Raw genomic sequence first — 16,910 nt, forward strand, 5'->3', positions numbered from 1 at the left:
GCCTGTCCTGGAACTAGCTCTTGTAGACCAGGCTGGCCTCCAACTCCCAGAGATCCGCCTGCCTCTGCCTCCCGAGTGCTGGGAATAAAAGCGTGCGCCACCACCGCCCGGCTAAAATCTTAATAAAAAGATTTATGTGCTTTATTTTCTGATGCTAAATCATCTTTAAGTTGCCAGTCCAACACCTGCTTGCACATCAAACATTGCCTTTTTTGTATTCTATTTCTCAACCTCAGGCACTAGCCTAGTGTGGCGTCTTCGTGAGCCTGTGGTGATGTCCTGGTGATGTCCTGTTTGGTTTCCCATTGCTGTGAGATTAGTTTATGATGCCTGTTCTTTATTGCTTAGATGTTTTAGACTTGTCTTTTGTTTATACCAATCTGTCATCCTACCTCTTGCACTTAAAATTTCTTAAGAATAGGTTAAACATTTTGCATGTCCATTTGGTCAAAGGATTATCACAAAGCCTTGCACGCAGGCAATGCCTCATATGGTTGTAAATTAAGTGAATAGATGAGTTAATAGAGATTTGAAGAATATTTTTGTGTTTACTTTCTGCAGGAAGATTGTGAATTCTCTAACACTCTTTTTTTTTTACTAAGGTTTAGAAAAATGGGACCTTTTAGGAGCTTCTTGTCAAATTATCCATAAGGTCTCTTGAACAAAGGGCATGAATAAGACTCAGTAAGTGGACTCTAAAATAGTGGTGCTGTTTTGCTCATATGATTTTGGAAGATGACTTTCAAAACAAAAGCATTTATTTTCTAGTCACTTCCTGAGACATTCTGAACACTTACTAGTGAGAGAATATTTTGGGGAAGTTGTGGGCTGGCCAGTCGACGGTGCATGAAGCAGCAGCATGTGGCTGGGGCAGATGGGAGTGGAGAAGGGCAGGAATAAAGGCAGAGGAGGGACTGTGGGTGTGAGCTGAACAGAACACCATGAATGAGAAAAAGGAAAGGTTTGTTGAATTGATACTGAAGAGCAAACTGTCTAAAGGCAACAGCCGTATGGTGTATGACCACAATGCTGAGGAAAGGCAATCTTCTTACCAATTTTCCAGGGTAGGAAGTCCTGAAGAGTTAGTTGTACCTCCAGTTCCTTCAATTTCAATTTCAATTTCAATTTCATATATATATATATATATATATATATATATATATATATATATATATATATATATATGAGATGAGAAGACAGTTTGAGGACTTTTATACTACAAGGACATTAGTGTGCACAAATGCACCATCACCAGGGTACAAAGGTAGAAAAACTAGGTAACCCAAATCATGCAGGGCTGCCAAAAATAATACAGCAGGAATCTTTCATCTGTGCTCTCCTTCCTACATTTACACCTTGCTTTACGCTATTTGGGATTTTGAGGTCAGTTGAATGCATGGTGTATTTATTATGTTGTGTATTTTTTTCCCCTCACCTTCTCCCTCTCACAGTGCATCTACAAACATTGCCATTGTTGGCTGTGAAGTTAGCTTTGAGCATCTGTGTTACTTCCCATCTTACTACAACTCAGCATTTCCTTCAAAATGCTTTTCCCCTACCTCACGCAACCCTTAGCAACTGCGGGGACTGTGGAAGGCTGCTGCCTTTGGTGAGAGAAAATCAAAATATAATACATCTTGCAAATCTACTCATATTCTGCATAGTGAGTATACTAGTCTTTTTGTTGTTAAAAGTACACAGAAATATCTCTTTGGAATTAACACATTCTAGCTCTGTGACGACAACTCTTAGATCCCATGAATGCACAGAGTCATGGCTTCCCTTGCACTGTCTCTGTGAATGCTAACTAAAACAAGAAATAAATATGACTGTTTTCCTATGCATAAGCAGCATGAAGTTCTTCTAACTACTTTTCAATTCTAAAATATACAGTTGGCCCTACTTGATATCATAAGCTTTCTGACTTGTGAACTTGTGGTGTTGAAAGGTGATAAGCCACTACAGAAGAATTATATCAGTTCTGTCTTAACTTAGATGAGAGCTGGAGATACTTAAAGAACCTGTATGTGTGCATGTGTTTCTCACATAGCAGCCAAGTGCACGCACCTGCCTAGATACATACACATGTGTATATTATCCATTTGCTGCCATTTTCCTCTCAAATTCTCCCTCTGTACCCTGCCACCCAAAGCTTGTGGTAGAAGTATTTTTCACCGCTCTCTCCCTCCCACTTCCCCCCCCCACACACACACTTATGGTATGTGCAGTTTTGCCAGACCCATATGAAGACAGGGGAACTCTGACACGATTGCTTCTCACAAGTCTGGGAATGAAAATACTTCCCAATGACAACATCTGCCTCTCTTCAAGCCATGCCCAGTTATTCCCCCCAAAGAAACGGTCTGATTAACTTTTTTCTAAAGTCTTAAGATAGCAGTTTGTGTAGCCGATCTAATTAAGAAGTTTATGTAACAGATCTGTGGGATTTTTTTTCTTCTTCTTCAACTGGGTTCTTTGAGCTCAGTTTGAATGTTACCGGCTTTCGATATGCAACGGACGAGTGCTTCCCGAGCTGAGAATTATCAGCTCTTGTGGGATACGATTGCTTCCTTGAAACAATGTGAAGAGGCTATGCAGCATGCATTCATTCCGGTAAGGAAGATGCCTTATTTACTTAGGGATTCTGTATTTCATCTCGTTCATTCTTGTCTTTTCATTAGAACAACAACAAAAAAAAAAGGCATTCTGTATATTTAAAGATGTATCCTCTCTGTAGCTCCTGCTCAGAATAAATGTGAGTCTGTTTCTTTCTGCTTTATATGAATTCCGGATTCTTAATGTGACCAAACTTTGATCAGTGAGAAAGAGTAATCGCGATCCAAATTAATAGCACAAGGATAGTAGTTTCTATCAGTGGCATGCCCTAAATTTGGAATGTATATCACTGATATGCTCATATTTGAGGGTACCTGCAGATTCTAGTTACTGGTTGGTACACAAATCGTACCCAGAGTGGCTTGAATGTCTCGGCCAGGTGATTTTGATAGATGGATCAAAAGATCATGAATTAGCTTTCAGTTTTATGTTCTTTGCTGATTTGAATAAACTCCAGGCTGCAGACTCTCTTCAGCGGTAAAAATCACTTCTTCGGTAGTGGTGCTTTGAGTACAGATCTGTAAACATGCCTGATAGAACCGGTGGTGACACAAAATGATGCAATGAATGAATTTTTCTTATTCTAGGTTGTAAAGATGATTTCTTTACTTACAATTTGTCCAGCTGGGGTGTTGAGGCTGATGGTGACCTGTAGATCGAGGAGACTTGAACAAGGTCTTGAAGAAGTTGATTATTAGTGTTAATGTAGTTGATTACTTTGATGTAATGTGCTTTGGGAGTTTTGAGATGACAAATGAAGAATAACAGAATATTCTTCAAAATTAATCCTTATTAAAATCATAATGAACTTCCTCCATAAATTATTACTCATGGCATAGAAACTCAAGAGATGTGCTTCTTTAAACAATTTTAAAAAATCCAAGTATTCTCTAAAGTTCAGGCTGCTTTCAAAGTTCTCAAATTGGATGTAATCATGATGTTCCCTGCATTTTAGAATCATCTAAATGTTCCAAAGACTGCCATATTTAAGTTTTACCTAATTGAATTCTGTGTTCTTGCGGGACAGCCATAGGTCCATCCTGAATCTCAACAGCACAAGACACATTTTTTTGTGTAAGGAATTTTAAAAACCGGTGTCTGGAAACTCTCCAGACCATGTGAAGTTATAATGATTCTGTTTTGAACCAGAATCTGTATATTACGTTTTCTTTTATGTTTATCAAACTCTTCTTTCTTTGTTTTATCAAGAAAAGTTTGATATTCCCGATGAACCTCCAACATCTCCTCCTTAGGAACAGTCTCTAAAAAATGCAATTGCTTTCCCCATTCATTGTTGCTAGTACAAACTTCTAATTTACCATCAAATATAATTAAGTATTTTATTCTTGGTCTTCTGATATTTTGTAATTTCTCAGAGGTGAGAAGGAATGTTAGAAAAGGGAACTGATATTTGCTTACTTTCTGTTCTTCTGCCTCGAACTCTGTGACTGTATAGATTCTTCTCCTCCCAGAATTTAAGCCAGTGCCTGTCACACGCCAAGTGCTTATGAAACATTTGAAGAGAGTCTAATTCAAGATTGGAAATTTCAAGTTGCTTCATGGTATTTTATCAGTAATTTTGTCTGTACTGACCTCATAAAATTATTTCTATCTGAACCAATGTAGAAAAAAAACTAAAAATTCCTTATCTCATCATTGCAGATAGGCTGGTGGCATAGGCAGCTATATCTTAACACACGGAATATGCTTCTATGTGGAACAGAACTTTCAGTCTGTTCTGATGAGCTTCTCTGCCTTCTACTCTAATATCTGTTCCCAGATTCTGCTAGTATGCACACACACACACAAGCATACCAATTTGCCATCTTGGTGTGAAGCTACTGGAAAATTCCCAATGTTTCAAACAATCTCCAATGCCTTCAAAGCTTTATTAAATTTATACCATCACAGTTTATGGAAAAAGAAACTATAACAAGAGTTAAAATAATAAGAGAATATTTTTTAAATTAAGCCTCCTTTTAGATTGGTCAGTTTAATTTGGATCTTAGAAAAGGACTCTGTTCCCAACTCTATGTACTCTACAGGCTTGTGATACGTATTTTATATAGTCATATGTATATTTATACAAATATATTTGCATGCACAAATATATACAAACAGAGTTACACATGACATTTCAGCGTAATGATACCCTTCACTGTTTAGGATATCTTAAATCCTGTGCCAGTTCTGTCACAGTAAAGAAGAGGCAGTTTGCTTGGCTCAGATAATTGGCCCCTTTAAAAATAATCCTAGTAATTTTAAAAGTTAAATATTTCAAAATGAATGTTGTATAGGAAGTATAGATGTATAGCAGTGTCTCTGATCTTTACGAAGCTGGTCCGAGCAGTTCCCCAACAGGTAAATGCTTTTCCCTGCATGCACCGTCGGAGTGTGGATTCTGAGCACACGATGCGAGTGGTCTGGATCTTGGACGTTCTGCGTCATAATTTCACACATGGTGACTGTGCATGGTATTTCAGTCAATCCAGTTCTGTAGACTAAAAACAACCCTGATTTATAATCTACAACTATAGTATAATCTACTTCCAGAAGATTACCCCCAACCATACAACCCGAGTTCCCCTTGGTGACAGTAAACCTGGAGTAGCCAATACCTGTATCATATAACTCAATATTGTCTGAAGAGAAGATGGAAACCAAACTGTAACACCCCTCAATTTCAACACTTGGTTCATAAATTAGATCATGGGCTGTAGTGATGGGATAAAAATCAATTCAGGTAGGTTCATCTGATAAATCCAACAGCCTTGAATTCAAAATAACAACAAAGGATTTCCATATCTTTTAGCATTAAGCGCTTGGCCCATGTAAACTAATAAATATTGAATGCAGGGACGTGTGTACCTCTTCCATAAAATCTTAGTTATTCAGTCTATTATGGAGCATCTTCTAGCATCTCTGGGTATCACACAAACCCAAAGCTTTCATGTTTTATTAAAGTGATTACATGAGTTTGTACAATAGCCCCCTACTTAGGTACTCTTTTTCATAAAGATGCATCTGGTTTTTTATTCACTTATCAGTTTGTTGAGCTCATGTCCGTGTTCTAGACCTCCTGATATCTGCCAACCTCTATTCTAGACCCTTTACAAAGGGACACTGACATTTCTCATAAGAGACCTCATTGCCTCTTGACTAAATGGTGCCTACCGTCTCTTCCTTTCGTTTGCAGCATTGTTTGCCTTTGTGTTGTTAGTCATTACGTTGGGATTTAGTAAAGTCATTCGGTCTGTCATTCCACAGGACATTCTTGCATTTCATCTCTCCATCCTGCTCCTAGACTAGGAGCAAGATGTCTGTCAATTAAAGACAGGTGCAATGGTATTCATTCATCTAATTCAATATTCTTAGTTCTTAGCACAAGTTTCTCATCTGGCCTGCCTCATTGCTCCTCTTGTGCCATTAGTCTGATAGTGAATTCAGGGTTTCTCTTAAGCTACCCAGAGAGGCTTTCTGTACTGACATCCAGAGAACCTTTGTACACTGCCCATTGAGAGCCCAGTGACACAGAGATAAAACGCAGAAGGAAAGGAGAGAACCGAGTTGGAGAAAAGTTGAACTAGTCAGTTGAGAATTGTTGGCCTCAGAGTGAGATTCAGTCATTCAAGAAGTGACTCACATCCTTCCTACATACCTTCCCACAAGTCTGACATTGCGTGGTACTCCTTTGCCCTCTTTTTGAAGCCCTGATGAACAGTGAGTACGGACTCAAGTAAAATGCTCTGTGAGATAACACTGCTATCGCCACCTCCAAGTTGGAAAGCCAGCAGAACCAGGTTCCTTTTCAAAATCAAATAGCCAGTAAGACAAGTAGTACCTATACCTCTTGATTTTATCACTGCCCTGTTTTTTATTTTATTCAACTTTTGTGTTTTATATTTTAAGTAGTTAGAATGGGTTTCTCCCATGTCCCCATAACCCTGTGAACTGCTCACGTGACAAGACTATGTGATTCTCATCTCCCCCTATAGTCTACACGGCTAAAAACAGTGCTGAAAACAAGATGTTTGCCAAGTGAATCTGTAGTGACTGATTAATTCACGAGAGTACCAATTTAGCGCTGATGAGATGAGGAAGAGGAAGTGATCCTTGTCTCGTGTATTCTCAAAATCTGCCTTCTCAGCTCCAGGAAGACTTCCCCTGACTGCCGCTGGCTGTCCTTTAGGGGCCTGCTTAGGTTAGCTCTAAATAGCATTTGTTCAGCAATGGCTTCGAGTCCTAGTTCATGGTGTTCCAAGTGTGTTTTGTCCTCTCTGGATTCTAAATATGACTTGACGCACAATCTTCCATCTTGCTGGATTCATTTTTCTGTTTTATTCTTTGTGCCCTCACTTCCCATTCTGTTTAATGATACCCCAATTTTCAGTCTAGTGCTTTCTGAGGAATATGAGCAAAGCTATTAAAGGAATTCCTAATAGTAAAGAAGTAAAGAAGGCACTTAATCTACGGAGACATTCAGTTTAAGGTGGGGGACGGCGCTTCAACTAGAAGTGACCTGGATAACTACAGCAGGGTAGGACTGTGTGAACTTCTCGAGACTGCTGATGAAATGAGCCGCTGCTTTTTTCACTCAAATAAAACAGAAACGAACACAACAAAAACCATCTATTTTCTCCCCATCAGGTGTGTACTTTGCATCTTTATTATCTGTATATGTATATTTACTATATACACATATATATTCATGTATATATGGAATTTACACACACAGTGATACCAGATGCAGAATGCCTTTGCTATATTCCAGTTATTGCTAATTTTGTACAACATTTTTATTAACTCATCAATTCCAGGCTTTTAGCGCAGATATATGATATCGTACAACAGATAAAATCTGTACTCAGCCATTCCCACCTGCCTTACACGCTGTGGAAACTGCAAAATCAGAACTCCAAAAGTATTTGCTACAGCAAAACAAGTAACTAAATTGTTCAGAGTTAACAAGAGAAACTTCCTCCAATAGTGAAACAGAATTAAAGTTGAGTACATCAAAACTTGTCTTGAGTTCATATTACTATAAGGTACTATTAATGCCCAAAGCTTTAGTTAAATGTTTCTTTGGGGGGGGGGGGAGTGCTCAAAAGGAAATGGCATTTGTCTTTAATTTTTATGTAATGAAAGCAGAAAAAAATTTGTTTAAGGTAGACACACTCAGATGAGGTTAAAGATCCAGTGACACATTCCAACACACACACACACACACACACACACACACACACGAGTCTATCTTTTGGGATCCTGCCCAGAAGGAAGAGTTTCAATAGACAGCAAGAGATGTGCATAGTGAATCAGTCTAACCAAGGTGTGGTCCTCTGCCACCACTGTCTCAGATCCAAGCTCTCCTTCAGAGTCTCTGTGCCTGTGTGGTCATCTGACAAACGGTTAGTCTTTATGTAGGAGATGACTTCTTCTGGGTGCCTGCGAGGCTGAAAACTTCTCTCAGGAGATTCCTGGGAATTCTTTGGTTTTTCTTTTTCATTCCTTTTTTTTTCAATAGTCTCCTAGCCAAGGAGAGTATAAATGTCTGTTTAGAAACCATGCATTCCCATCAGAGAGGTTAACCACATTTCCATACTTTTTGTTACAACACCTCAGTCTTGAGGTGAAGCTTGCCTGCATCTGAAACAGATCCAATAAACAATACAAGTAGGAACCAGGGTGAGGACACATTCAGCTACTGTCAGCTACTGTGCACAAGAACCATTTCTCCTTAACCTCTCAACTTTTCAGTGCTGTTGGAAGGGCTGGCGTGAGCAACTCCATCTTGTCAGTTTGAGACTGGGTCTCCCTATGATACCTAAGCTGGCCTTAACTTAAAATCCTCTTCCTAGTTTCCAATGTGCTGAGATTATAAGCATTTCTCATTTTTTAGCTGTATGGAAATTAAAATGTATCAATGCTATTAGTGGGCCACAGCTGGGACTACTGGCAAAACCTGCCTCCCTGGCGTTGTCTTTCTTGTTACAACTTTCAAAACAAAAGCATAAATTCAATTAGTTTTCAATACCAAAATCTGAAATGGCTGGGATCAGAAATATTTCAGTAGCTTGAACTCCACTAAAGTCTGTCTAGTGTACTGCTTTGTCCTGATTTAGAGTTTTGGCTAGGCATGGGACCTGGGTCTAACCTTTGTTCTACAGCTTGATAGCTTAGGTCATTTACTCAGACTCTGGTCCTCAGTTTTATCATATATAAATCTAGGTGCTATGTTGTTGTAGGATTCTTTGAGGTTTCCTGTGATGTGAGTTAAACCCTGAGGATGTGTCCTGACCAAATAATGTGCTCAGTCAAGGTTGCCCCCATTCTTATGAATGCTGTTGAAGTTTTGGTATTGTCCCAAAGTAACGTCAGCTCTCACACGTTACATAATGTGTTCATATAAGATCCCAATGGCTTTCATAGTAATTCACAGATGGACTAAATAACATTATTTTCATTTAGATGTAACTATAAGTTTCAGAGATTAATTCAATCTGATAATTGCATCATAAAAGTGAGCTGTCTTAAACTCCTGTCTGATGATTACTATTGGAAACTATTTGTATTGACTCTTGAATAATATTCAAAATGGAGTTACAATTAAACTCAGAAATCATCTAACCCTTTTAACTGTCAGCCTTGATCCAAGTTAGAAAGTTAGGTGCCACAACCAAGCTCTACCAATCCCAGAAGCCTCTGCTAGGAGCAGAGTTGCTGTCTCCGTGCCGTGTGGCATAAAAGCAAACAGGACCAAACTTGGTATGGGGTGGGAGTAGATAAGGAGGAGACATAGATGCATATCTTCAAATATCAGATTTAAAAAGAACTAACCCCCCTTTGGGATTTGTTGGCACTGCCCATTGAAAAACTGAGGTCCCAGTGTGTGTGTGTGTGTGGCTGCAATTTCAATGGGTACATAGGTCTGCGAGTGCAGGGAGAAGACAGCTTCCTCTGAAAACCACTGTTTACCTCTAACTCTGATAGCATTTCTCTCTGTGTGTGTGCACACATGTGTGTTCTCCATGTGTGCACAGATCCATGTTCATACGCAGGTGCTCCTGCGTCTGCAGGTGTGTATAAATAAATAAGCAGATCCGTCATCAGCCGTGGCTGCAGTTCCTTACAATACCATGCACCTTGGCTTTTGAGTCAGGGGCCCTCTCTCTGTCCGGGTACCCACTCGTTCTGTTAGCTGGACTGAATGTCAGTCCTAGGGCTCTTCTTGTATCTTCCCTCGCTACTCAGGAGTGGCACGTGTGAGCCATTGCTCTTGAGTATTTTCCAAGAGGTCTGGTCGTCAAACTTCCTGTGCCTGTAGTATAGCCCTTCAGCTATTAAGCTGTCTCTCTGGCCCCAATATCCCTTCATTTTCCCTTGAAACACTGTTGGAGTACAGTGAGCAAAACCCTCATGATACATACAGAGTAATTAACCATTAGAAAGCCTGGGCAAAACCAGAAGCCAAGAAAAATGTATTTCTTCCCTGGGAAGCTAAGGCAGATGCGGGACTGGGAACTGGTTGGCAGTTCAGATCTAGAGATTTGTAGTCTCTTGGCTTGAAGAACAAAGAGTCCATTGCTTATTTAATGACAATGCACAAGGACATCTGCACAATGTGTTCTTTCCTACCAGCAAATGCCAGCAGCATTTAGCAAGCCTTTGTTTTCTGAATACTATCATTCTTTCCTACATATCCTTAATGGTTTTCTTCATTGAGACGGACTACAAGTAGGACATTAATCTTGAAGAGAAACGGAGGAAGGCTAGATTGTCAGGCGTTTAGCATCGTCACAGTTATAAGATGAAAAATAGAACTAAAACATTCTCTGCCCTGTTCCTATTGTCATCCAAACCAAGTGCTGACTTTCAGAAGCCTCACAAGGCTGCAGGGCTGCCCGCCATAGACATTGTGATCAATAACAATTACACAGCCGTGAACTCTCAATTCCTCCTGTCCCTCACGCAAAAGATTCATTTCAGGTGTGAAATATTTTACGACTTTCTCCATGACTTCATCTACATGCAGTTTCAAACACTGTATGATTTAGGATTAAATCATGATTAGTAGGAGTGAAAGGAAGACATTGAATTTTTTTTTTTTTTACTGGAATTGGAGCTTAGAAAACATGGAAAAAAGCAAGTCAAGAAGAAAAGACTCTGCTTCCCTTCAAACACTTATAGTGCTTCCATAAAGAAAGATCCTTTTCACTTTTGATTTTGCTTTGGTTGTCAGTGTCAGGAATAGAACCCAGGCCCTGGTGACTACTAGGCAATACTCTCTTACCCAACTACATCCCTAGCCCTTCTATATTTTACTCTTGAGGCCACAGTTAACAAGTGTACAAGGAAACATATATATTATGAGCACAGAATAAGAAAATCATCTAGAAGGAACATTCTCTAAGACAAACAATACCTCACCCGTGAGTCAATTTATCAGACACCTATTTATGTCACTCACCCTTATCTCATTAAACTTCTGTGTTTCATTTCAGCTAATTTTTCTTAAGAACAATATGAAAAGGTGGTAATAGCAGAGCAAGAAGTTATTTCCCTGCAGGAAGGACGGTACATCTTGTGCCAGGCCCCCTCCACTCCCCAGGGCTTCCCAATAGGGTAAAATTTATGATAAATGAAATCACATCCTTGATGAGATGCACCCTTAGAGGTCACCCCCTATACTTTTTATCCTTCAACTATATAAATAAACTCAGAGGCTCACTGAATTACCTTTTATTCTGACTTATGAAAGTTATTGGTTACAAAGTCGGTACCTCCAGTCTCTGATTCTTGTCATCTTTACACTAGTGACATAATTCCTTACCTGTACCATGGCCATTCCCAGGGAGATAGGGTATTTGGAGCTTGATAGCCAGGGAAGAACTACTGGAGATATCAGGTTGACTCTATTATAAATATCTTGAAATACTTTTGCATCTAAAATAGGTATTTATGGAGTAAAACAGGAAAAGTATAAATTCTTTGTTAAGATAAAGCATGAGATACAAAATGAGGGTATAGTTTGAGGTAGATCTCAGGATTGAAAATGCTGTAGCTATAAGCTTGTTTATTTCCAAGATTTTTGAATCCCTAGCTTTTTTTTTTTTTCAAATCCCATGTTTTCTCCAAAATCTCTGATTTCTTATGTATGGTGGCATGGTAACTCTGGGCAGATGTTACTGCCGGCAGCTGCCTACTGTTTTCCAAGCAAAGCAGTTTGAGTGGACGATGATGGATGTTGAGTCAAGATGAGTAATCGCCATCTCTGCTGGTTATTAGTGCTGTGGCCTTGGACAAGTGATGATAGAGGCCAGCTTCCCACCTGACTCATCTACAGATGGAACGGAGATGGAGGACACAATTCTTCAGGTGGTAATGAGGGGCAGAAAAAGTGAGCCCACAGAAGCAGATGGTCAGAATTAGGGTGTTTCTGCTGAGGGTTTCCCTTGATGGATATTCCACAGTTTAGAACAGTGGAGTAGGGAATCCAGCAGTGCAGTACAACAGCTTCCCACAGAAGGAAGATATCACCTGCTCTACCTGTTTCACTGATCCCGTGCTCTTGGGGGGCTAATTCATGAATCTTCATCTTGTTTTAATTCTAGTTCCATGTAAGTAAAAGCCAATGAACCAGAACTTTTCTTTCAATAGGCTGATAATGAAATGTCATGGAACAAGGGGTTTCCCCATCGCAACAGTTACAATATTGCAAAGAAATTATGAGTATCATATCTGAACAAATTTCCCATCAAAGCCTGTTAACAAGAATGATTAGTGATGGGTGATCTTGGTAACCTACTGTACCTACCTGGGAAGAGGTAACTTCATTTGTAGACGAGCTTGCATCAGATTGGCTTGTGGGCATGTCTGTGAAGCATTGTCTTGATAAGTGTTAATTTTTAGAGGAGGGCCCAGCCAGTAAGAAAAATAGCAACAGAAAGCAGCATTGCTCCGTAGTCTCTGACTTGAACTCCTGCCTGCTTGAACTCCTGCCTTGACTTCCCTCGACAATGAACTCTAACCTGTAAGATGAAACCACAAGTTTCTTTTGGTCATGGTGCTTTTTAATTTTTTTTTATAGATTTTATTGAGCTATACATTTTTCTCTGCTCCCTGCCCTTTATCTTCCTCTCCTTCTATCCTCTCCCTTGATCCCCACTCTCTCAATTTACTCAGGAGATCTTGTCTTCCCATGTAGATTAGATCCATTTTTGTTTCTCTTAGTGGCTTCATTGTTGTCTAGGTTCTCTGGGACTGTGAAGTGTAGGCTGGTTTTCTTTGCTCTATGTCTAAAGCCACTTATGAGTGAGTATATGTGATAATTGTGTTTCTCAGTCTGGGTTATCTCACTCAATATGATGTTTCCTAGATCCATCCATTTGCCTCCAAATTTCAAGATGTCATTATTTTTTTTTCTGTTGTGTACTACTCCATTGTGTAAATGTACCACATTTTCCTTATCCATTCTTTGGTTGAGGGGCATTATCAGTTGTTTCCATCAGAGAAACGCAAATCACAACAACTCTGAGATTCCAACTTACACCTGTAAGAATGGCTAAGATCTAAAACACTGATGATAACTTATGCTGGAGAGGATGTGGCGTAAAAGGAACACTCCTGCATTGCTGGTGGGAGTGTAAACTGGTACAGCCACTTTGAATATCAGTATGGAAATGTCTCAGCTAACTAGAGACCAAGCAAGTACCAGTATCATGTTTCATACCATATGTAAAGTATTCATACATATTTGATAATTAATTCTCTACAGGAAGGTTTGATATCTTTCTTTTCCCAGCTAAGAACTGGAGAAATTATAAGATTTTTTTCTTATCCATTAGAATAAAATAATATTCTTTTTTATTGTTAAGGAAGTTTGTTGTGCTCAGAATTATAAACCTGGAGAATCATGAGCTTCAGGACACCTTGGGCAATATACTAAGAACTTGTCTTGTCTCCAAAAGCCAAACAATGGATGGATGAATGAATAAAGTAAGAACTGGGGGTTTTCAAGAGGAGTTGTTTCAGAGTTGAATTTGCTCAAGTGAAAAAGATGCTTCTGCTATTCCATCTTCCTGTTTTTTGAACTAGGTTGATGGCAAAGAAGGTAGGTTGCCCTCTATAGGTTTTTTAGGGTTAGGGAGGACATCTAAGATCTTGGCCTCTTCAGCCATTAGCCTGTAGTGAAATCCAACTTGCTATGCTCTCAGGTACCTATGCCGCTCCCTTACCCACTCTTCGTGCCTCAGTGTCCTGTGCTGTGAGGAGCATGCTCCAGTCACTTCAGGTTGAGCACAGACCAAGTAACGAGAATGCACTGGTGAATTTGGTAGTGCTGACTTACCGCTGGGTTGGATGACACCGCACCCACCTGGTTGGTATTGCGGAGAAGGGAACATGAGATGACAATATTTGAAAAAGAAAAAGCTAAATCCAGTAATAGCGTTACCTTCCATTTATAGGACTCGATTTGGCTTCACAGGCTTTATTTTTTTTACCTCACTTCTTGAGAAATAGGTTAACTAGAAAATAGCATTGTCCCATTTTTTTTAAAGCAGAAGTTTGCAGTAGATTAGGGGGACCTAGAAACCTTGTGAGAATTGGGAAATTGAATCTCAGTCAGAATGGAGAGAAACTTTGCTTCAGAGTATGAAAGAGAAACTCCTAACTTTCCAGGCCAAGAAAGAAGATGAGGAGGAAAAAAAAGAAAGGAAGGGAAGGAGGGAGGGAGGGAGGGAGGAAGGAAGGAAGGAAGGAAGGAAGGAAGGAAGGAAGGAAAAGGAAAAGAGGAGCACTTTCAATCTGCTTAACGAAAGTTAAACGGACCAGTGAGGAAGTTGGTTTGCTCCTGGGTTCTGATGCCAGAAAGACATGCATGGCTGGGATCCTCTCATGGATCTTCGTAGATTTATGACCTTAAGCAAATTAGCTAGTCAACTTTGGCTTCTTTCCTTCTCTAATTCTCCCTGACCTCACCCATACCTCTCTCGTTTCCCCTCCCCTTTCCCTTACTCCACCTTCCCCCTCTTCTTGTCCCCTAACTTCCCTCTCCTTCACTTCCTGTCCCCTGTCTTCCGGTCCTGCCTCCTCCCTTTCCTGCTTTTCTATATCTTTTCGGTGTTGGCGATGTCATTTCATTTAACTACTACTGCAAAGTTAAGTGCACTGATTTATCTTAAAGTGTCATCATTGATGCGTAATATATCTCACCAAAGGTATTGCTACTATGATTATTTTGTGTTATAATTGTAGCCTCGGCTCTTCAAGTAATTATGAGACCTGAAGCAAGTCACCTTTTTAAATTCTATTTGTAAAATTAAATAATAAAATTGCATGCATCTCCATTGGAAGGGGAAATAATAGATTCGTAGGTGGACTGGACTGAAGTAAGTGGGGGTGGGAACAAGGGGGACCAAGTTGGGGGAGGGGAGGAGGGAGAGAGTACTGGGAGAGATGACTGGAATTTAAGGTGTTTGGTGGATGATGTGGAAAGCTGAGGCAATAAAAACTCTCTGGAATCTATAAGGGTCACCCTAGTGAAGACTTCTAGAAATGGGGAATGCGGAGCCTGAACTGGCCGTCTTCCATAACCAGGCAAGGCTTTCAGTGGTGGGATTAAGACAACAACCTAGCCACAAAAACTTCAACCTAAAGCTTGTCCTGTCTGCAAGATGCATTGGGGTAAATGTGACACAAAACTGTGGAAGTGGCCCAGGAGTGACTGGTTCAACTTGAGGTCCATGCCATGAGAGGGAGTCCATGTCTTATACTGCCTGGATGGCCAGGAACCAGAGGCTGAACACCCCAGAGACCTGGGATAGAACCAAACGGGACTGGTCAACAACAACAACCACAGCCACAAATGAATGAAACAATTCCTAATGATATTCTGCTACAGTCATAGACCAGAACCTAGTACAGTCATCATTAGAGAGGCTTCATCTAGCATTTAATGGGAGTAGACTCAGAGACCCAAGCTACACATTAGGCAGAACGTGGAGAACCCTATGAAAGAAGAAGAGAAAGAACTGTAGGAGTCAGAGAAGTCAAGGACACCACAAGAACAGTGCCCACAGAGTCAATTATCCAGGGCTCATAGGGGCCCACAGCGACTGAAGCAACAATTACAGTGCTCATATGGGTCTGAGCTAGTTGTTCTGCATAGATATTATGATGGTGTGGCTTAGTGTTCTTGTGGAACTCCTAACCGTAGGGGTAGGGGTTGTCTGTGACTCTTCCGCTTGCTCTTGGCACCCCCTTGCTCGTAGTGGGTTGCCTCATTCAACTTTGATATGGGCGTATGTTCCTAGACGTATTGTAACTTGTTATGCGGTGTTAGATTGATATCCTTGCAAGACTTGCTCTTTTCTAAAGGGAAATGAGGGAGGAGTGGGAGTGGCAGAAAGGGAGGTGGGAGACGGCCTGGGATGAGTGGAGAGAAGGGAAACTGTGGTTGGGATATAACATATGAAAGAAGAATAAATATCAAAATAAAATATTAAGATAAATAAAAAATAAAATGAATAAAAAAAAGAAAAGAAGCATTCCTTATCTTGGTTTAAAAATATTCGTTTCCCCACATGTAAATTACATCTGGTTATTCCCCTCTTGTTGCATTCTCTGCTGATTTAATAAGCTAATTTATATGAACTAGGTACCACATTAGTGCTTGTGGAATTGTTATCTACACTCTCTTAAAGAGCGGGAGGGTAGATATGGCTGAGTGATGGTACTGAAAGTCTTCAGCGGAAGGTAATTACAGGTTCCAAACACTTCCTTCAACTGGGAGTCGAAACCCGAGAATTTCCAGTGGTGTGGGGGTCAAGTCCAGCAGACTGTGGAGAAGTAAGGAGGAGGAAGAGAAAGTTTTCATCCCAAAAGAGAACACAAGTACAATTTAGGGGGGAAAGATTTCTCTTTTCAAGCATTCCTCTTTCCGTATAGGCTGAATGGAGGGCGTTAGGAAAATCTAACAGAAAACATAGCACCTTGGGTATCAGTCCGTGGCATATCCAGTCCAGTCCTCAATACTGAGGTTTTATTTCAGACTTGACAGAATATACAGGTAGATAACCCCAATATGCTTTTCTCCTGGGTCAAACTATAATCCATCTGGACCTCATTCTGCTGGCATCCTCTACAGACCATGAAACTAAAGGTTGGCTAACAGGGTAACTGGCAGCAGTGAGTGACAGCCAGCTGATGGGTAACTGGAGGTTCAGAGGTGTATAGCTTTCAGGGAAATATCTCTCTCTCTCTCTCTCTCTCTCTCTCTCTCTCTCTCTCTCTCTCTC

General features: G+C 40.2%; 1 protein-coding gene across 12 annotated transcripts in view; it reads left to right on the forward strand.

Annotated features, from left to right (window-relative positions):
• Positions 1-16,910, forward strand: part of Dlg2 (discs large MAGUK scaffold protein 2) — a 1,686,730-nt gene that overhangs the window by 1,026,143 nt on the left and 643,677 nt on the right. For 2 of the 12 annotated variants that reach the window (XM_026784317.1, XM_013350140.2), the window contains exon 1: positions 2,494-2,613. The exons of the other annotated variants lie outside the window; for them this stretch is intronic. In XM_026784317.1, the coding sequence (XP_026640118.1) occupies positions 2,509-2,613 (105 nt within the window). In that variant the 5' untranslated portion in view covers positions 2,494-2,508. Of the gene's footprint in view, positions 1-2,493; positions 2,614-16,910 lie in introns of those variants that run through there. 12 annotated transcript variants of the gene reach the window in all.

This window comes from Microtus ochrogaster, chromosome 22 (genome assembly GCF_000317375.1).
Source record: "Microtus ochrogaster isolate Prairie Vole_2 chromosome 22, MicOch1.0, whole genome shotgun sequence".
In the NCBI taxonomy this organism is placed as follows: Eukaryota; Metazoa; Chordata; class Mammalia; order Rodentia; family Cricetidae; genus Microtus; species Microtus ochrogaster.